The sequence below is a fragment of the Colobus angolensis genome, unplaced genomic scaffold (genome assembly GCF_000951035.1).
Source record: "Colobus angolensis palliatus isolate OR3802 unplaced genomic scaffold, Cang.pa_1.0 Scaffold161, whole genome shotgun sequence".
Taxonomy (NCBI): domain Eukaryota; kingdom Metazoa; phylum Chordata; class Mammalia; order Primates; family Cercopithecidae; genus Colobus; species Colobus angolensis.
In genome coordinates, this window is record NW_012114722.1 from 7,985,909 (window position 1) to 8,010,413 (window position 24,505).

Consider the following 24,505-nt stretch of genomic DNA (forward strand, 5'->3'; position numbering starts at 1 on the left):
ACTGCACCGTCATTGCAGTCAGAGCCTTGGTGGGAACAGAGCCCACCAGCCCCACCTTTACCAGGCACCTGCCCTGTGCCAATGTTGTTGTCAGAGTGAAACCAGGAACAGAGAACAGCAGACTCTCCCACTCCCTGAGTGGGGACCTCTGCCTGCATGAGTGCACACAGAGGGTGCACAAAGACCTGCACCTGACAGCATCCAGCCCTTGGGCTAAAACCACCACTAGCATGACCACATGCATAGTTGCCAGAGGGGATCCCCATCCTAGAGAGCCGTGCTGCCTCTGTCACTGCTGTGAATGTCTGCAGGGAGACCAGTACCCCAATATCCACTAGCACCCTGCCACAGCAAACATGCATGTACCACACAGTGCTGCTGCTGTCACTGCTGCTGGCATATGCAAACAAGGACAGATCCTGCTGCCACTGACCTACCAAATGTTTTGACTGGCACCAGCCATCAAAGTTTAGTGACCAGTAGTCTGGGAGCATTTCGGCCTCCCTGGCACATCGAGTTCCTAACTTTGAGGAGCCAGAGAACAGTCAGGGCTCAATACCAGTCTCCCAGAGTTATAGCATGCAGTATAGAAGTTAGGAGTGGAGCCTTGGCCCCCTAAATTCTTCCAGAAATGAACCCAGTTGACTGAACCAAGCTTGTACCACAACCAAACCCTCAAGGTCATCTAATAGGATTAAAAAAAAAAAAGAAGCTCACAAAACAGCAAATTCGAAGACTAAAGGAACATCAGCCCACAAAGACAAGAAAGAACAGTGCAAAAACTCTGACAACTCTAAAAGCTAGAAAGTCTGTCTTCTTTCCTCCAAATGACCACACTAGCTCTCTAGCAACAGTTCTTCACTGGGCTGAAATAGCTGACATGACAGAAATTGAATTCAGAATATGAATAGAAACTAAGATCATTGAGATGCAGGAGTACATTGAAATCCAATTCAAGGAAGCTAAGAATCACAATAAAATGACATAACAACTAACAAACAAAATAAGTATTTATAGAAAATAATATACTGAGCTCATAGAGCTGAAAAACAAACTACAAAAATTTCATAATGCAATCACAAGTATGAATAGTAGAACTGACCAAGCTATGGAATGAATCTCAGAGCATGACGGTCAGCTTTCTAAAATAACACAGTTAGACAAGAATAGAGAAAAAAGAATTAAAAGGAATAAATAAAACCTCCAAAAAATATGGAATTATGAAAAGAGAACAAATCTATGAAGCATTGTTATCACTGAAAAAGATGAGGAGAATGTAAGCAACTTTGAAAACATATTTCAGAATACCATCCATGGTCACTTCCTTGACCTAGTTATACAGGCCAAGAATCAAATTCAGAAAATTCAGAGAACCTCAATAAGATACTTTACAAGAAGATCATTCCAAACACAATCATCAGATTCTCCAAGATCAAAATTAAAAAAAAAAAAAAAATTAAAGGCAACTATAGAAGAGTCAGGTCACCTAAAAAAAAGAACTCCATCATACTAACAGCAGACCTCTCAACAGAAACCTTACAAGCCAGAAAAGATTGGGGGACTATATTCAATATTCTTAACAAAATTTCAACCCAGAGTTTCATATCTGGCCAAACTAAGCTTCCTAAGTGAAGGAGAAATGACATTATTTTCAGACAAGCAAATGCTGAGGGAATTCATTACCAACCGACCTGCCTTACAAGAGCTTCTGATGGAAGCACTAAATGTGGAAAGGAAAGGCAGTTACCAGCCACTACAAAAACATACTGAATTACACAGACCAGTGACACTATAAAGAACCACACAAACAAGCCTGCAAAATAACTAGCTAACATGATGATGATAGAATCAAATCCATACATATCAGTACTAACCTTGAATGTAAACAAGCTAAATGCCCTCAATTAAAAGGCACAGAGTGATAAGTTGCATAAAGAACCAAGACCCACTGTTATGTTGTCTTCGGGAGACACATCTCACATGCAGTGACACCCATGAGCTCAAAATAAAGGGATAGAAAAAATAAACAAACAAATGGAAAACAAAAAAGCAAGGATTTCAATCCTAATTTTAAACCAACAAATATAGCAAAAAGACAAAGATGGGCATCACATAATGGTAAAGGGTTCAATTCAACAAGAAGACCTTACTGTCCTAAATATATATGCACCCAACACATTAGCACCCAGATTCATAAAACAAGTTTTTAGAGACCATCAAAGAGACTTAGACTCCCACAAAATAATAGTGGGAGATTTCAACCCACTGACATTATTAGGCAGATAATTCACAAAGATATTTAGGAACTAAACTCAACACTGGATCAAATGTACTTAATAGACGTTTACAGAAATCTCTACCCAAATACCACAGAATGTACATTATTCTCAATGCCACTCAGCATATACTCTAAAATTGACCACATAATGGGACACAAAACACTCCTCAGCAAATGCGAAAGAACTGAAATAATAAAAATCACTCCCTCAGATCATTGCACTATCAAATTAGGAAGCAAGACTAAGAAAATTGCTCAAAATCATAGAATTAAATGGAAATGATATAATTTGTTCATGTCATGAATGACTTTTGGGTAAATAATGAAATTGAGGCAGACATCAAGAAGTTATTTGAAACTCATAAGAACACAGATACAATATACCCAAATCTCTGGGACACAACTAAGGGAGTATTAAAATGGAAATTTATAGCACTAAATGCCCACATCTAAAAGTTAAAAAAAAAATCTCAATTGAACTACCTACCATCACAACTAAAGAAAACTACAGAAGCAAGAGCAAACCAAGCCCAAAATGCTTTCACCCTATAATAGCATATCTGGTGAAAATATCTTGTAAACATGAAGGAGAAATAAAGACTTCCCCCAAAAAAATGAAAGCTGAAGGATTTTAACAACACCAGACCTGTCCTTCAAGAAATGCTAAAGAGAGTACCTCAATTAAAAATAATAGAATATTAATGAGAAACAAGAATTCATACAAAGGTACAAAACTCACTGGCAATAGTAACACAAAAAATACAGAATATTATCACACTGTAACTGTGGTGTGTAAACTATTCTTATCATAAGTAGAAATATTAAAACAGGAAACAATAAAAAATAATAACTACAACTTTTCAAGACCTAGACAGTACAATGATATATAAATAAAAACAGCAAAAGATTAAAAAGTAGGAGAATAAAATGTAGAGTATTTATGAGTTTCTTTATGTTTTTATGTTTGTTTATACAAACAGTGTTAAATTATTATTATTAGCTTAAAATAATCAGTTATAAGATAATATTTGCAAGTTTCATGTAACCTCAAATCAAAAAACAGATAACCGATTGGCAAAAAAATTAAAAAGAAACAAAACTAAATTGTATCACCAGAGAAAATCATCTTAACTAAAAGAAAGAAAAAAGGAAGGAAAGAAGGAAGAGAAGGCCACAAAATGAACAGAAAACAAATAACAATACGGCAAGAATAAGCCCTTATTTGTTAATGATAACATTTAATGTAAAAACAACTAAACTCTCCAATCAAAAGGCATAGAGTGGATTAACAGATTAAAAAAACTATATAATCTATTGCCTACAAGAAACATACTTCACATTTAAACACACTCATAGATTGCAAACAAACAGATGGTAAAAGATATTTCATGCCAATAAAAACTAAAAAAGAGTGGTAGTAGCTAGACTTATATCAGACAAATTATATTTCAAGATAAAAACTATGAGACAAAGAAAGTCACTATATAATGATAGATGGATCAATTCAGGAAAAGGATTCAACAATTGTAAATATATATGTACTCAACACTACAACACTTAGATATATACAGCAAGTTTTATTGAGCTGCAGATAGAGATAGGCCCCAATACAATAATAGGTGGAGACTTCAACACCACACTTGCAGCATTGGACCTTTCAGAAGGAAAATCAACAACAACAAGAGAAAAAAAAAAAAAAATTGAACTTAATCCTCCCTATAGAACAAAGAAACCTAATAGTTACAGAAAATTTCACCCTTCTGCTGCAGAATACACATTTTTCTCCTCAGCAAATAGATCATTCTCAAGGAAAGGCCACATGTTAGTTCAAAAAACAATTCTTAAAACATTCAAAAAAATCAAAAATTATCAAGCATCTTCTCTGACCACAGTGGAATAAAACTAGAAATTAATTACAAGAGAAATTTTGGAAACTATACATTCACAGAGAAATTAAACAACATGCTGCTTAATGATCAGTGTGTTAATGCGGAAATTAAAAAGAAAATTGAAAAAATTCTTGAAACAAATTATAATGGACACACACCATACTGAACCCTATGGGATATAGCAATAGCAGTACTTAGAGGGAAGTTTACAGCTCTAAGTGCCTACACTAAAAAATGAGAAAAACTTCAAGTAAACAACCTAATGATGCATCTCAAACAACAGGCAAAGCAAGAGCAAACAAAATCCAACATTAGTAGAAGAAAAATAATAATAATAGAAGATAAATCAATGAAATAAAAACAAAGAAATCAATACAAAAGATCAATGAACTAAAAAGTCATTCTGTTTAAAGTTAAACAAAATTGACAAGCCTTTAGCCAGACTAAGAGAAAAGAGAGAAGACCTGAATAAAACCAGAGACGTAAAAGGAGACATTACAACTGATACCATAGGAATTCAAAAGATGATTAGTGGCCATTATTAGCAACTATATGCCAATAAATGGAAAAATCTAGAAGAAACTGACAAATCTTAGACACATACAGCCTATCAAGTTTAAACTATTAAGAAATCCAAAACCTGAACAAATCCATAACAAATAATGAGCTCAAAGCCATAATAAAAATCTTCCAGCATAGTGGAAGTCAAACTATCTCTGTTTGCAGATGACATGACCCTATATCTAAAAACAAAACAAAACAAAACATTTTGTCAGCCCCGAAGCTTCTGAAGCTGTTAAGCAACTTCACCAAAGTCTCAGGGCACAAAATCAATGTGCAAAAATTGCTGGCATTCCTATACATCAACAACAGTCAAGCTGAGAGCCACAAACAAATGCCTATTCACACTTGCCACAAAAAGAATACAATACCTTGGAATACAGCTAACCAGGGAGGTGAAAAGTCTCTACAAGGAGAACTACAAGCCACTGCTCAGAGAAATCAGAGATGACACAAACAAATGGAAAAACATTTTATGCTCATAGATAGAAATAATCAATATCATTAAAATGGTCATCCTGCCCAAAACAATTTATACATTCAATGCTATTTCTACTAAATTATCAGTGATATTCTTTACAGAAATAAAATTTTAAGAAACTATTTTAAAATTTATATGGTACCAAAAAATGGCCCTCATAGCCAAGGTAATCATAAACAAAATGAACAAAGCCGGAGGCATCATGCTACCTGACTTCAAACTATACTATACCACAGGATTATAGTAACCAGAATGGCATGGCACTGGTACAGGAACAGACACATAGACAAATGGAATAGAATAGAGAACCCAGAAATAAGACCACACACCCACAACTCGCTCTGAGGAAAGGATTTTCTATTCAATTTCTACTCAATAAATGGTGTTGACATAACTGGCATATGCAGAAGATTGAAGCTGGGCCCCTTCCTTACACTATATACAAAAATAAACTCAAGATGGATTAAAGACTTAAACGTAAAACTGAAAACTATAAAATTCCTGGAAGACAACATAGGCAATACCATTCAGGACACAGGCACTGGCAAAATTTCGTAACAAAAATTCCAAAAGCAATTGCAACAGAAGCAAAAATTGACAAATGAGATCTAATTAAATGAAACAGCTTCTGCAAAGCAAAATAAACTATCAACAGAGTAAACAAAGAACGCATGGAATAACATAAATTTTTTGCAAACTATGTGTCTGACAGAGGTATAATATCCAGAATCTATAATGAACTTAAAAAAAATGTACAAAGAAAAAAACAACTCGGATAAAAAGTTGGCAAAATACATGAACAGACACTTCTCAAAAAGAAGGCATACATGTGGTCAACAATCATATGAAAAGAGCTCAGCAACATTGATTGTTAGAGAAATGCAAATCAAATCCACAATGAGATACTATCTCACACCAGTCAGAATGGCTATATTTAAAAAGTCAAATCATAAGAAATGCTGGTGAGGTTGTAGAGAAACAGGAAAAGTTATCCTCTGGGGGTCAGAGTATAAATTATTTCAGCCACTGTGGAAGACAGTGTGGCAATTACTCAAAGACCTAAAGACAGAAATACCATTTGACCCAGCAATCCCATTACTGGGAATATATCCAAAGGAATATAAATCATTCTATTATAAAGACACAGGCATGCATATGTTCACTGCAGCACTACTCACAATGGCAAAGATATGGTATCAACCTAAATGTCAATCAATTATAGGCTGGTTAAAGAATATGTGCTACATATACAGCATGGAATACTATGCAGCCATAACAAAGAACAAGATTATGTCTTTGCAGGAACATGAATCAAGCAGAAGGCCATTATTTTTACTGAAATAACACAGGGCCAGAAAACCAAATACCACATGTTCTCACTTATTAGTGAGAGCTAAATTATGAGAACACAAGGACACACAGAAGATAACACCACACACTGGGGTCTCTTGAAGGATGGAGGGTGGGAGGAGAGAGGATCAGGAGAAACAACTCATGGGTGCTAGGCCTAAAACCTGGGTAATGAAACAAACCATGCAACAAACCCCCGTGACACAAGTTTACCTATTAACAAACCTACACTTGTACCCCTGAACTTAAAAGTTAAAAAAAAAAAAGAAAAAACAATCTTCTAGCAGAAAAAAAACAGGACCAGAGGGCTTCACTGCTGACTTCTAACACATATTTAAGAAAGAACTAATACCAATTCTATTCAAACTATTCTAGAAAATAGAGAAGGAGGGAACACTACAAAACTTATTCTATGAGGCTAATATTACCCTGATACCAAAACCAACAACACATCAGAAAAAGAAAACAGGCCAATATCACTGATGAATATTGATGCAAAAATCTTCAACAAAATGCTAGCAAACTGAATTCAAAAGCACATTAAAAACGTCATTAATCATGACTATGTGGGATCTAACCTAGAGATGCAAGGATGTCTCAATGTATGCAAATCTATATATGGGATTCATCATATCAATAGAATAAAAGACAAAAATCATATGATTATTTCTTTTTTTTTTCTTTTTGAGATGGAGTCTCGCTTTGTTCCCCAGGCTGGAGTGCAGTGGCCGGATCTCAGCTCACTGCAATCTCCGCCTCCCGGGTTTACGCCGTTTTCCTGCCTCAGCCTCCCGAGTAGCTGGGGCTACAGGGTGTCCACCACCTCGCCTGGCTAGTTTTTTGTATTTTTTAGTAGAGACAGGGTTTCACCGTGTTAGCCAGGATGGTCTCGATCTGCTGACCCTCCCAGAGCGCTGGGATTACAGGCGTGAGCCACTGCGCCCAGCCCATATGATTATTTCAATTGATACTGAAAAATTACTTGATAAATTCAACATTCCTTCATTTAAAAAAATTCTCAAAGAATTGGGTATAGGATGAACATACCTCAGTATAATAAAGGCCATATACAGCAAACCCACAGCTAGTTTCATACTGAATGGGGAAAAAACAGAAAGAGTTTTCTCTAAGATCTGGAACACGATAAGAATGACCACTGTCACCAATGCCATTCAACAAAGTACTGGAAGTCCTAGCTAGAGCAATCAGACAAGAAAAAGAAATAAAGGACATCCAAGTTGAAATAGAAGAAGTAAAACTATTCTTGTTTGTTAATGATATGATATTATATTTAGAAAAACCTAAAGAGTCCTCAAGAAATTGGTTAGAACCGATAAACAAATTTAGTAATTTTGAATGTTGATTTCGTATCCAAAATCAACATACAAAAATCAGTAACATGTTTATGTGCCAACATTAAGGAATCAAGAAATTTATCCCATTTACATTAGCTACAAATAAAATAAGATAAATTAATCAAGGAATTGAGAATCTTTACAATGAACACTATAAAACTTTGATGAAAGAAATTGAAGACACAAAAAAGAAAAGATATTACATGTATGTGGAAAAATAAATATTGTTAAGATACTCACACTCCCAAAGTAATCTACAGATTCAATGCAAACCCATGTAAAATAATCATGACACTCTTCACATTAATTGAAAAACAAAAATCCTAAAACTTATATGGAACCATAAAATACCCAAAATAGCCAAAGCTATCCTAAGCAAAAAAAAACTACATTGGAGAAATCACATCACCTGATGTCAAATTATACTACAGAGCGATGCTAACCAAAATAGTATGGTACTAGCATAAAAATAGACATATAGACCAATGGAACAGAATAGAAAACCCATAAATAAATTCATACATCTACAGTAAATTCATTTTCAACAAATGTTCCAAGAAAATACATTAGGGAAAGGACAATTTCTTCAATCATTGCTACCTGGAAAACTGGACATCCATATGCAGAAGAATGAAACTAGATCCCTATCTTTTGCCATACACAAAAAATCAAATCAATGTATATTAAAGACTTAATGAACTCTAAGACTTCAAACTATGTAATTACTAGAAGAACACTTCGGGGAAACTCCTCAGGAAATATGAATGTGCAAAAACTCTTTGAACATTACCCAACAGTCACAGGCAACCAAAGCAAAGATGGACAAATGAGATCACATTTCATTATTTAGATGATAGTCAAAAATGTATCATGGACATTAGAACTGATTATAGAAGAAAAGAAGAACTACCCCAACACAATGTAAAAAGTCAAAAGCAATATTCTACCACATTTAAAATACCAAAAATTGATAAAGTATGTTGTTAATATTGCTCATATATCAAAATTAAAGATTAAAGGTAAGTTTCTTCTTTACATAAAAATTTAGGTTTATGACTGATTTCAGGAAATTTTTTTCTTTAAGTGCTATTTCTATTTCATCAAAGCATCAATGTATTATACATTGCAGTTTAAGATAAAAGTGTATGAGTGAAATAAATTATTGTTATAAAGAACAGTGGAACAATAGGACAGAAACATCACCAAATATAAAGTGGACAATAAAGAAATGTGTGCATATACACAATGAGTGCAAATATATTTGGAACATTCAATATATCCTACAGCGTTTTACAATTTTATCAGCACAAAATATATATACATATTTTTAACTGATTGCTTAAACTCCATGTTTTTAGAAATATTTTGTCTGACAACCTTAACTTATCATAGGTTTACATGTAATACATGTGTTATAATTTGGAAAAGAAAATGCATATTATGTATTATTTATAAGTTCATAAACAATGAACTTAATTTTGTTAGTATATGTTTAGAAAACATATACAGTTTATAGATCAAATTGGAATAGAATCCAGAAAAGTATAATTATATCTTTAATGGCTGCTCAAACAAAACACTGAAAATACTTTTACTATCACAGGAGAAAAATGAATAATTAAATTCATAGGTAATTTGAAAGTAACTAAGTCAAATAAATAACTATAGAGTCACATTTATTTTACTATCTAAACATTGATGACACACAATTTAGAAAAAGCATTCAGATATATAATATATCCAACTGACTGAATGCCTTTTCTAGATTTCAGATATTTTAAATGTATTAAAAATGTGTTTGAAGCAAACAGTTGATATTTTATGAGAAGCAAAAAGGTAAACAGTTCTTAAACACAAATCAGCAATTCATTTTAAAATGAAACATGCAACATGGTGATGGTTTGTGTGGATTTCTACTGTACCTTTCTTTAGTCCAGGAATGAAAGCTAAAAAGAAATTTTAATAAAGTTAAACACAATAAATATTTTCTCTTATTTCTACAACATTATATTAGCATACCTAAATAAATATAATTTGTAAGGTATTGCAATATATTTTCTACTTCACTTTGCAAAGAATGTGATAACTGAGATAGACAAGGACTGGTGCTCCTTGATATTTGTATTTTGTAATACAATTTTATAGAATTGAACCAAACCTATGCAATATGTTGGCTTCCTGGGAAGTAATGATTGGTCCTTTCCACAAAGGAAATGTGTTGTTGAGCTTAACATTTTGCGGTAACTCAGTAGATTTTCTAGCTTCGTCGCTTGTGATGGCTAAGTACAGTCCTCTACTGACATACCAGTTTCTTTCATGCAACCTCCTACTGTAAGTGTAGAGCAAGCAAGGACTTTGTTTTTGACTTAACAGGTTGCTCTGTCTCCAAATTCTGATATAGAAAATCGTAATAGGAAAAACCCAAAACAGCAGGCATTAGCATGAGAATGGTCCAATAGAATTATTCTTATCATGGTTTAAGAAACTTTTTCTATAATACCATTGTCTTCACCTAAAATTTTATATTATTTCTCACAATTAGAACATAAGGGATTAGAGATTATTGTCATTATTTTCTAGATAAATTCAAGCCTTGCACTATCAAAACACTGTGAAATCATGCTTGACCTGGAACAAGTAGCAAAGTCTTTTTTAAACAAAATAATTGTATGTTTACAAATACCCAAATATGTATTGATCTGGGCAGATGACTCTCAAGTTTATTCATTACAAAATTTTAAAGCCCATGTTAATAAATAATTTCCCAATCATATCTGCATTTTAGGAATTATTTAATAATATGCATTATGAATGAAAGCGTAAAGATAAACATTTTGAACTTGTTAAAAATCTATTTTGAATAAAATTAGAATATTATAAAACCGAAGACATGAAATTCTTAGATGGACGTAATAAAGCAGAATAGAAAAATAGAGGTGAAAGTAATGTTTCTATGCACTAATAAGGATCAATAAAAGAGCATTGTACAATATTTGTAAGTGTCATTGAAAAACAGCACATTTATTTCTCATTGCAAGGTGTTTCATCTGTATGCAATGTAATTTAATGGTAATACAAGCTGAAGCACAAATTTTTTTTTAAATAGTGCTTTCATAAGACACTTTCAGGAGGATTGATTTTCTAAATAGAATTTTGCAACTTCCCACCCTTTAAATGAGGATTCTACTTCAATGATAAGAAACACACACACACACACACACACACACACACAGAATCACTCTAATTTTTTATTAATTAGAATTAATAATCAACTCGTAATATTTAAGTGTAGAGTTTTCAAATATACTGAAGTAAAAAGAGAAAGACTGCTTTAAACAGGAAAGTAATCATGTACGTGCTTTTCATTTTTAAAGACTGCAATTTCAGTGTTGTCTAGAGCTTAGTGATAAAAATCCTTTCTAATTTGGTAACTAAAAAGGTCAAAAAAATAAGTAATGCAATGGGTCTGGACTTATTTCTAATAGTATGGAAGGTACAAATAAAAGAAGCAAAACAAGGGACAAGACAACAATAAAAAAGAAAACAAACACATTTTAACAACCTATTCAAGACTTTTAGTTCCCAAATTGAAAAGTGAAAATTGGTTTATAAACCACCAAAGTCAAATATTGATTACTTTTCCTTAAAATTCAGAACAATAAGCATATTCAGCATAAAACTTTTAAGACTGAATGTGAAGAATTTCTCGAATTCACCACATGAGAAATGGCCCAGAAAAGGAATCATTTTCCCACTGTAAGGCAGTGTATATATATATATATATATATATATGTGTGTGTGTGTGTGTATATATATATATATATATATATATGTGTGTGTGTGTGTGTATATACACACACATATACATACATATATATACACATATACATACATATGTATATACATATACATGCATACGTATATACATATATATGTACATATGTATATACATACATATATACACACATATGTATATATATACACATACACACATATATGTTATATGCTAACAACCACTAAGAAATACATTATAATTATTATTTATCATTATAATTATTGACTTTGTTGCATAAGCTAAAGGCCCATCTTGAGATGTATCTCTAAATCTCAGAGTAATTTTTAATTAAGGTTTAAAAGTTTATCATTGACATTTTTAAAGCATCAACACTGCCCAAGATGTTTGTAGTAAACAGATCAGCATAGCCTTTGTCATCTAAAATACTATAGTCTATGTGAATCATTATGACTCAAACTAATTTTTAAAATAATTAATCCAACCAAATTTTATATTATGAATGACTAGGTATATAATATGACTAATGTGTAACTTAAAACATAATTTGTATAATATAGCAGATGAATATATCTCACAAGTTAAGTTTGTTTTTAACCAGAAGATTGTTTTTAGGCTATTAAATATTCTGTGATTAAATTTATTTGTTAATAAATTTTAAAACAATAGTTGAGGCATCATTATTTTTACTTACACAAATTCAATACTAATAAAAAATTATGTTTGCATAAATTCTTACTTTGAGTATAATTGAGTATTTTAACAGTGTTTTCTGAATTAATGACTAGCAAATATTTTAATTAGTAAATTAAAACAATAGAAATAACTAGGCTTCTTTTACTACAAAATTAAGAAAACATACATTTTAAAGAAAAAAAAATCCTGTTTGAGTTTCATAAATATTACTACAATTTATCATGAGAACAATACCAAAACATGCTATGTTATCACATACACACATATTTTAATATCTCCTTTATAATCCTAAAACAAACTTTAAGTACTAAATATGAACTAGAAATATCTGGCTAAATGTAAATGAGAATTCCAAATAACTAGATGATGTTTGAAGAGCTTAAAGGTCAATAGAACTCACCATAAAATTCACAGTGTTGGCATAACATCTGTTGATCAAGCACCATGCATCAATCTATAACTGCCATTTACTCCAATAAAGAAGTAACAGTTGCACTTTTATTATGCATAAATTTTAAAGTCATGTAATAAAGCCTCTTTAATGAAGCCATTTTAAAATAAAAGTATCTTTTCTTGGAATAAATAAGAAGTGAAAACATTTTCAAAGACATTTGTTCAGAAATAATCAGATATCTTTACTACTAGAGTCAACTGAAATATAATATTGTATGTAAGTATTTATGACTATGCATATGCATATGTCTCCTCCTTAATTCAGTTAATTACAATGTTTGCTATGCTTCCTAATACAAATAAAATCTGGTCAGTCAAGATTCAATTCACCTGAAAACTAACATGTGTCCTGTTCTTACGGGCTATTTTTTTTCTTCTAAAGACGGGTTCTCACTCTGTAGCCCAGGCAGGAATACAGTGGAAAGATCATAGTTCAGTATAACCCCAAATTCCTGGGCTCTAGCAATCATCCCACCTCAGCTAGGACTACAGAGGCCTATGCCACCTATAGCATGGACTAGCATATGCCACCATGATATAGGCTAACTTTTGAGAACAAGTTTCTCATTTGCTTATGCAAAACCACACAGTACTTTATACCGAAGGTCACAGGATATGGCAGAATCAGTATGAAAAAAATAAAATCAATGTAGACTGTGGTGTCAAATTAATAAACCAATACCTCTTTGAATAATGGTAATTTTAAAAAATGTTACAAAATATGCCAAAAAGATTCAATTCTTCTTGATGTATAATTCAAATTACCCCAGTAAATCTCATATTGAGTGCAAAACTAATATACTGGAGCAGTGTTGTATTTGTGTAGATTGCATAGAGTCTGAACTACAAAAATAGTGAAGCTTGAATCAAATTTTCTATTCAAATTGTGTGAAAGGCTAAGACTACTGTATTAGTTTGCTCTCATGCTGCTATAAAGAACTGCCCAAGACTGGGTAATTTATAAAGGAAAGAGGTTTAATTGACCCAGAGTTCCACAGGGCTGGAGAGGCCCCATGAAATTTACCATCACGGTGGAAGGAAAAGCAAACACATCCTTATTCACATGGCAGCAGGAAGGAGAAGTGTCAAGCAAAGGGGGAAAAACCCCTTATAAAACCATCAGATCTCTTGAGAACTCACTTCTTATCATGAGAACAGTATGGGGATAACTGTCCCCATGATTCAGTTACCTCCTACCAGGTCCCTCCTGTGACGTGGGGATTATGGGGACTATAATTCAAGATCAGATTTGGGTGGGGACACAGCCAAACCATATGAGCCACAAACAGAAAAGCTGCAACATGATTAACATAATGAGCATCTTATTTGCAGTGAAATAAATGTTGCAAATACAAAATTCATTACGTATCCCTGTACATTAAAGTTTCCATTCCTCTGTGCCTTGAGTTTTGATAAAAAATTAGGTTTCTACTGGATCAAAGAAATATTAATTTGAAAATTGACAACAGCTAAAGTCATAATGTTGGCTTTATTATAGAGGTAACTAACACCTTAGGAATGAAAACATTTTCACCAAATATGCAATTACCATTTTCTACATTAACAGAATTTTGGTTGACTGAAATCATGCAGTGCCATAATACCAGATGGCTTATTTTCTTTCATAGCCTAGAGTTGTACGTTTTCTGCCATTTCTGAAATTAACTAATTTTTCCTATTCTTCACAAAATCTTCCTAGTCCACAAGCTGTTGGCTCTATTTTCTGCCCTTTTATTCAAGGGAAATCTTTGCAAACACTGTAATGGATACCACTTTCAAGTCTCATTTTTTATGTTGACAGTGTTTATGCACTTCAAAGAGCACAGAGTTACAATTTAAATTTTATCTAGAATAAAATGATTACACAAGTCAAGGACCAGAGCCCTTAGACAGTCATCTGATTCAGCATCCTCAATACACACATGAAGAAATGACATCAAGAGAAATGAAATGACTTAGATCTAAGACTAACATAACTAGAGACATAAGTAGAATTAAAATTCATGTTTTCATTACCAAGGAACTCACATACTATTAAATGCCACCATATACTGATCCTTTCCAAGATATGAAAATGATATATATATTCAAAACTATTTGCTCAAGGAAAACTTTCATTGCGGAGAGTATCAAAAGATCAGTACTTTCAGAATACACATTTGGAAAATGAATAATAAATGCAATTTACCCCCTCATGTACACATCAACCGTCAAGGGCAGAATAAGAGAAAATCATATTTTAAGAAATAAAATCTTGCTTGGCAGATCCACCAAAATGATAATGCCTATTGAAAAATACTAATTGGTAATGTAACTTTGTCCTGAAGAGAAATAAAATATAATTCTTTCTTTTCGCTAAAAATATAAGGCAAAAATTTCCACCTCAAAATCTAGCCTTAATATTTTAAATTGTTCACGGCCATATAAAACGAATCTAGTCAATTATAATAATTCCTTTTGGCAGCTACAATTAAAAGAATACTTCTGAGATATACAGAACTGGACACCTTAGAGAAAAATTTATATATGATCACATTATTTTTTCATTTGGTTCTCTCCAGGCCATCTGACTTCACTAATTACATTGTCAAACTATCCTAACAACACAAATGTCAATTTAAAATCCTTCTTGGTTAGTTTGGATATTTAAGAGAAAAAAATCTTTTTTTAAAGAATCTTTTTAAATATTTTGCTGACTGTCAGAAAGAACTCAAGAAATATGAATTATGAAGGACTAAACTTTTCACAAAAATAAATGTGGGAATAAAAATTGTTTCATGGTCCATTAAAAGTTCCTACTAAGGCACTGGTTACACTGCTTTGGGAGGTACATAAAGCAGTTATGATAATATACAAAATTTTAATGACCGTGAGAAATTCCCAAAGCAAAATTTTGAGGGTTGGATCCATTATTTTCTTCAATTTGGGAAAGAAAATACTAAGAAATTAGTATTTTCAAAATATGCCTTCAAGCTATCCAAAATGTTTGAAACAAATGTAGCTCTCAAACATTTCATGTCTTTTAATAGTCAACCTGCTCTTGAGAAGATTAATTCTAAATTAAGGCCAATTTTAAATGGGACTTGGTAGTGTATCTGGTCTTTAGGTCCACAGTGAAATTGATTTGTAAAGCATGTTCCTTTGCATGATTTTAATGCAAGCAAAATACATGCCTCCAAGGTAATAGGGTGCAATCTGTACATTGCAAAAAGACTTAAGTTTTAAAATTTCTTCCTTGTGAAACTGAAAATAAGTTTCTTCTAAGCAATTTACCCAATTTCGAAGCTTTGACTGGTTTGTCAACAAAACTTTTTGAGTTGTACACATAGAAATAAAACAGAGATAAACCTCAATCATATCTAGAGAGATATGATTGACGTTTATTTTTAGAATAAACAATTTTCAAAACTTTTTCTTCACATTTTCACCAACCTGGTGGTCTATTACAAACTAATTTAAAAATTTTCTGTAGTACAAAGAAAACAGTAGGTAATTAAAGTCTCTGTATTGCATAAGTAAATGGACATGATATCAGGAAATAATTTTCAAACACTTGAAGGTAGGCCATTTGTATATATTATTTTGATAAATGTCTATTCCAATCTCTTGTCTATTTATTAATCAGATTTTTTTTTCCTATTGAGTTGTTTGAGCTCCTCATATATTCTGGTTATTAATTCCTTGCCAGATGAGTAGTTTGCAAATATTTCTCCCCCATCTGTGGGTTGTCTCATCACTTTGTTGATTGTTTCCTTTACTGTGCAGAAACTTTTTAACTTGCTATGATCCCATTTGTCCATTTTTTGGTTTGATTGCTTGTGCCTTTGGGGCATTGGTCAATACGTCTTTGCCCAGGATAGTTTCTCCAATGTTTTCTTGTAGTAGTTTCATAGTTAGAGGTCTTAGATTTAAGTCTTTAATCCATTTGGATTTGATTTTTGTATATAGCAAGAGATATGGGTCAAGTTTAATTCTTCTGCATATGGCTATCCAGTTTTCCCAGAACCATTTAATGAAGAGACTATCTTTTCCTCAGTTTATGTTCCTGGCACCTTTGTCAAAAATGAGTTCACTGTAGGTGTGTGAATTTGTTTGTGGGTTCTCTATTCTGTTCCCCTGGTATATGTGTCTATTTCTATGCCAGTATCATGCTGTTTTGGTTACTATGGCTCTGCAGTATAATTTGAAGTCAAGTAATATGATTCCTCCAGCATATGTATATATGTATATGTATATGTATATATGTATACATATATATACATATATATATATACACTAAGCATAATAACTATGCTTAGTTATTTTTGCTTAGCATAGCTTTGGTTATTCTGGGTCTTTTGTAGTTCCATATAAATTTTAGGATTATTTTTTCTATTTCTCTGAAGAATGTCATTGGTGTTTTGACAGGAATTGTAGATGGCTTTGGGTAGTATGGACTTTGTAACAATACAGATTTTTCCAATCTATGAATATGAAATATCTTTCAATTTTTTGGTATCTGCTTCAATTTATTTCATCAATGTTTTACAGATTTCACTGTAGAAATCTTTCAAGTTTTTGGTTATTTATTCCTGGATACTTTATTTTATTTTTAGCTATTGTAAATGGTGTTTCTTTTTTGGTTTCTTTTGCAAAGTATTTGCTGTTGGCACACAGAAATGCTACTAATGTTTTTTTTATGTACGTTGGAATTGTATCCTGCAACTTTACTAATTCCAATTTGTTTATCAGTCCCAATAGTTTTTTGGTGAGGACTTTAAGGATTTCTAAATATAAGATTACAAAGATTACATTGTCTACAAACAAGAATAATTTGACTTATTTTTTTTCAATTTGAATGCCCTTTATTTCTTTCTTTTGTCTAAGTAGAGAACTATGTTGAGTAAAAGTGGTAAAAGTGCACATGCTTTTATTGTTCTTGATCTTAGAGGAAAGATTTTCAGACTTTCCTTGCTCGGTATGATACTAGCTTTGGGCTTAACACATATGATTTTATTATGTTGATATATGTTCATTCTATACCTAGTTTTTTGAGAGATGCTAATCAAAACTACAATGAGAAATCATTTCGCCCCAGTTAAAATGGCTTTTATCCAAAAGACAGGCAATCACAAAATCTGGCAGGTTAGGGATAAAAGGGAACGCTCGTACATTTTTGATGAAAATGTAAATTAGTACAATCACTATGAAGAACAGTATGGAGGTTCCTCAAAAAACTAAAATTAGATCCACCATATGATCCAGCAATTCCACTGCTGGGTTTAAATCCAAATGAAAGAAAATCAGTATATCAAAGAGATATCTGCACTCCCGTGTTTATTTTGCAACACTATTCACAATAGCCAAGAAATGAAAGCAATCTAAGTGTCCAACAATGGATAAATGGATAAAGAAAATGTGCTGCATATTCACAATGGATTATTCGTCAACCATAAAGAGAATGCAATTCTGTCATTTGCAACAACATGTATGGAGCTGAAGGATATTATGTTAAGTGAAATAAGTCAGACACAGAAAGACAAATGTTACATGTTTTCAATCATATGTGGCAGCTAAAAATAAATTGAACTCCATGGAGGTTGAGAGTGAAATCATGATTGCCAAAGGCTGGAAAGCATAGAGGAGACAGAAGGATAAAGTGAAGATAGTTAATGTGTACAAACATAAAGTTTGATAGAATGCATAAGATCTAGTATTTGGCAGCATAATAGGGTGACTCCAGTTAACAGTAATTTGTTGTATATTTTTAAATAACTAAAGGTGTGGAATTGGAATGTTCCTAACACAATGAAATGATAAATGCTTGAGATGATAGGTTCTCTAATTACCCTGATTTGATCATTATACGTTATATGTATGTATCAAAACATTACACATACCTCATAAAATATGTAACTATTATATACCCATAATAATTAAATTTAAAAATAACAAATAAAAATAAAGCACTTGAAAGTCTTATTTTATTAGTGAATATCAATTTTGTGAGTTCCATAGCATATTTTCTCTTTCTGTATGTTTGTATGCTTTGCTAAACATATTAAGCTCCGCACACAACTTAGGACATAGTTTGGAAACAGATATTTCATGTAAGAAGTATTTATATTTATCATATATTATATGCATGTCTATATTTATATATACATTTTCTGTTACATATAGAATATGTAACAGAAAATTCGAATAAGAAATAGATCATATAATTACCATTTCAAAAATATCTACTTCAACTTTATTTTAGGCAGATGTTTTTTTGGATAGGAAAGCATGCTTTTTAAAATCCATAAAGAAAAATTTGAACTTATCTCAATAATGTTCACTATCATAAATATTGCACTGTTCCCCCAAAGTAATGTTCTATTACTTTCACTTTAAAATTTGCTACAAAATGAGAAAGATAGTGATGTTTATTCATTGGCAGTATTTTTTCTCCTGATACATCAGTTTAGAGAGATGCATCTGGGTGGACAACTTATAAAACTCCAAATAAATTGATTACTTTTTTATATAGATATTAATATTTACATACCAAATATTTAAGGAGATGAAATAGTTGAAATGAAAGTATGGTTTTGGAAGTGCAAGCTGACTTGATAATCGTCTTTATAAATATGTTTTCATAATCTCATATGCGATGTTAGCAGCTACTGAAGTTGTGATTTCTTGTAATCACAGTGAATTACTGACAGCTTAACAGTAGTACCATGCTGGCATTTTCAAAGAATTGGAGACTGATATATTTTCTATATTTGCATTTTTTTCTCTAATATATATTTTATTGGGATTTTGTAACTGTATGAACACAAGCTTTGGCAGTAGATGGAACTGAACAATGAGATCTTTGGAACTGAACAATGAGATCACTTGGACTCGGGAAGGGGAACATCACACACTGGGCTTATCATGGGGAGGGGGGAGGGGGGGGATTGCATTGGGGAGTTATACCTGATATAAATGATGAATTGATGGGTGCTGACGAGTTGACGGGTGCAGCACACCAACATTGCACAAGTATACATATGTAACAAACCTGCACGTTATGCACATGTACCCTAGAACTTAAAATATAATAAAAAAAAAAAAAGAAAAAAGAGAAAAATAAATAAATAAATAAATAAAAATAAAAAAAAAAAAAAAAAAAAAGAAATTTTCATTCTTGGAACCAACTGGTTATTTATATGTTGTATTGTAACAAATGGGGAAAGGAGGGATCCTTGAAATGACAGGCCACATGCAAAAATACAGTCTCTGAATAATGTTATTGTTTTAACTATTAGGGAAATCATATCAAAGAAAAAATGAAAAATAAATGTATTAGAAAACTTATTTTCCCTTATAACAATTAAAGGAATGCAATAAAATGCAAATCTATGTTTGTTTTCTATTGAAAGATATATGATTATTATTTTAGTTTAAATCTAAATTATTTTAAAATTTACCGTTTAATGGCAATGATCATGCTTAATTGTTATCCACAGAATTACTTAGTTTTACATTTTCAAATACCAATGGATAAATCAGACATATGGGAATTTGGCTACAGATTTTAGGAACAAACAAGAAGAGACATTTTCCATGTGGTGAAACATATTGGATATCTACTGTGGAGAACCAATCTTCTTAGATGATATGTTGATAAATATTTTATGTCAGCAAAGAACAAAGCATAAAAAGCAGTGCCACAAACATGAAGAGGAAGCAAAAATAGAAGCAAGCTATTTCAAACAGAATTAAATAAAAGCTTATATGCGCAGGAAGAGGAGGGGGAGTATGAGGAACTTATTTTATCAGTCTGACAGATTAACTCACTGCAAAAGACATGTTAAAAGGTTTTTTGAATAAACCAAATGCCGTCTGCCTTAAAAATCATCTGCACTTCATGATTAGAAGATACAGATTTAAGGTAATGGCTCTTTGGATACTCAAAATATAAATATTATATTTTTGTATTTATAAAAGGAGAGTATACCACTAAGGGATAAAACGTTGCCTAAGTTTTAGTTTTTGTATAACAAGGAAGGAAATATAAATCTTTAATACACTATAAATTTGATTCTGCATTTGTCTGAATTCCTATTAATCTCTCCCTTTACTTTGTTTCACAAACATAAAATGATGTTTCTGCTACACAGTTTGGAGAATTCACACAGAAATCAGTTCAAATACGTATATTAATATTGCTAAGAATTTGATTGAAATTTAATCTGAAAGTATAACCATGATTAGCTAAGATATTTATTTAAACTATAAGCCAGTCCTATCCATTCCTCGAATGCACATTGTGTTCAGATGAAATATCGTGTGCCATGATGAAACAGATATATCCCTGATTCCTAAGTAGCAATATTTTCCTATTCTCTTTCAACTTTTGTACTCTGTTGTACAAAGAATTACCAGTGCTCACTTATTTTGCATGGATATAACTCACTGAAAAACTTTCCAAAATGATTTTACTTTTAAAAAGTAGAATAAACTTCAAGTCAATATGTACTTTTGCTTTTGGAAATTAAAGGGTTTTTTTCATAATTTGCCAAAATTCCCAGAATACAGTGTGAGTTTCCTAAAATACAACAATCAATTCTTCTGATTTTTCCCCTGTAATTTGAAATCTTATACCAGAATTTCAAGTGTCAAGAGAGAAATATACTCATATCTTGAATAACAAATACATTTGGTTTAAATAAGATTTTGAAATTATGCTTTTTTCCTACTAGAAGAGATGTTTTTAAGAATGCAAATTATCCCCACAGGTTGACTAAGTTAAATAAGAAATTGTCTGGTGATTTTGATTTAGATATGGATAAACTTGCTAATTTATTTTTATTTTCTTTAAACTGTTGTTATTTCCTATAAATAATTAATGGAACAACTTGAAAAAGTGGTCATGTGTAGTGGCTCATGTCTATAATCCCAAGGCTTTGGATGGCTAAGGCAGGAGTATGGCTTGAGGCAAGGACCTCCAGGCTAAAGTGAGCCATGATCACACCACTGCACTTCAGCCTGGGAGACAGAGTGAGACCCTGTCTCTAAAAATAAATAAATAAACCAAAGTTAGTGCATCATTACATTCTTTCAACATTAAACTATATACCAGTATTACTGAATTCTGAGGACCTATCTCAATACCCCTTCTTTTTGAAAAATGGACATCATCAGGAATGGGCATATAATATTCCCAGCTATCACTTGGCCCTTTAGCTAAAATAATTTAAATGAGATACATTGGGAAGAAGACATGATTAGCAATGAATTATATAATCTAAATCAAAGATTTAGGAGTCATAAAGGCATCACAGAATGTAGCACTAATGCTAATAAAAACATGATGCCATCAAACACACAAGTGTTAACACAAATGCAAAAATTCCTGACAACAAAAGTCACTAAGAACAATTCCTTTACATAGGTGGAACTATTTTCTGGCAATGTATAATCAAAACTCAGTCATATTCTAGGGAAGAAGATACATGCAGAAGCATATAGTGCATTAACACATTTCCTCACAATATTTTTCTCAAAATTTTTGTGCAAGATTAATGTATATTTAGTTTACAAAAGGTTTACATAAAGGATAAGCTAAAATTGTGTCGGGTATGATGCCACCTTAAAAAATATTTGCTGAATGAATGAAAACATGTTGAATGTTTAAGGGTCAATATGTCACAATCACCCTGTGATACTCATTCCAGCTCAGTGAGAAGGAACAAAACCAAACCTAAGAATGAAAGAAAAATTAGTATTTCGTTCATGCTCATATCTAATCCATTTCTCATCCTTTTAAGACAAATTTCCTAAAAAGTCTTTTCCTCAGACTTCTTTATAACCCATTTCTTTCATAATGAACATTCTTCTGCATCATCTACTTAATTTTCCAAGCCATGAATTCTTCACCAATAAGAATTTCTGGAAAACTGTACCATACTCTTCATGTCTTTTAAACTTAAAAAAAGAAAAAAATATTTTTGCTAACTATGCCTGTTTGTGTAGAATTCCCAAATCTAAAACACCACCAAAATAGAGCATTTCTGACACTTGTTGAATCAAACATATTTATTGATTATTTAGTATGTTTCAGGTCTTGCTATGTACCAAGAACACGGTGCTGAATAAATGACATCGTCCCAGAGCACACCTGGCACTGATTTTATATATTTGTGTGTATATATGTATTTAGATAGATATATATTTAGATATATATTTTACATATAGATATATCTATATATACTGATTATATATAAATATGTATATATACACTGATTACACATATAATTATATGTAATTATAATACATATAATTTTATTATATGTTTAATTTATATCTGTATGAAGACATGCTAATTTACAGGCCTATATTTCGCGGTTTTGGGCAGTCTTTTCATTCTGTAATTCGTATGCTGCATAAATAATTTCACTTCAGTGAGCCACATTTTAAAACGGACAGGTGAGGTGACATTTTTCTATAAGTGATTGATTCAAACTAATTATCTTTATACAAGTACAGATGCAGATTATGGAACATCAGCAGAGCAGAATTATTAGTGTTATTTTAAATTTTAGAATATAATCAATCAATATGCACACAAAGCAAGTAGGTACAGTTTTCATTGAAAATATTATTAATATAGCAAGAGTCAAAAGACCACACAAATTTCATCTGATTTGCAAATACCTGCAATCACTTTACAAGCTCTGACTTTTAAGAATGTAGGTATTTTAAATGCTATTTCAAATCGAAGAAATACTTTCTTTGGTTTTTAAAAGACATGTAGATCATACACTGTCTCAGCAGAAAAAAAAAATTAAAAATAATTTATTAGACAACAGAGAAAAGTAAAACACAGCACTGTATGTAGTACCATAAAAAGAAAAAAAAAAACCATAATCTCATTCTGTTAATTAAATAGTTGGAAAGGATTCCATGCACATGCCTTTTGAATTTGATAGCATTTCCTGTGTCAAAATTTGACTAATGATTAGAAAGATAATTGACAGAATTTTCACATCTCTACCATTACATTGCTTACATGGTATGTAACTTCCACAGACTTAATGTAGTTTGTAAAGTCAGTATACAGGAATTCACCTTCCTATAGTTTCATAAAATAACACTAATTAGGATCAAATTTAGAACAGATACTCATGACTATATTTGCCATATGTTTCCATATGGTTGTCCTGTGTGATATGTGATGTGGTAGTCCAAAAAAAAAGTTTATCATAGTGTAATTCACCAAAATAAGCCACTTCACTAGTTTGCATTGACTTAGCAATAAAGGAAGTCATTTGTTCTCTATCATTAATATATAATCCCAAATTAATATTTAATACTGCATAAATTGTGTCATTACCGGTTACATTTATAAGACAGATTTAGAAGTATTTGTCTGCTTCAAACACTGTTATAAATATTGACATGTCCATAAAAAGGCAACATAATTATAATTCCATATAAGTCATTCACTAAGAATGCAAGGTAACTTGTAAAAGAGGGGTAGAAGAAAATAACAAAAACAAAAATATGCAAGTAAAGGAAGGAAGACAAAGAGGGCCAGACTAAAATAACAAAAACAATAACACAGAAGTAAAGGAAGAAAGACCCAAATACTCCAAGTGCTATGTTAGATCATTTAATTTTATATATTTAATATAA

General features: G+C 31.8%; 1 protein-coding gene across 1 annotated transcript in view; it reads right to left on the minus strand.

Moving 5' to 3' along the window:
* Positions 1–24,505, minus strand: part of PCDH11X (protocadherin 11 X-linked) — an 820,557-nt gene that overhangs the window by 140,211 nt on the left and 655,841 nt on the right. Inside the window, exon 9 of the mRNA XM_011937280.1 lies at positions 9,837–9,860. Coding sequence (XP_011792670.1) covers positions 9,837–9,860 — 24 coding nt within the window. The remainder of the gene's footprint in view (positions 1–9,836; positions 9,861–24,505) is intronic.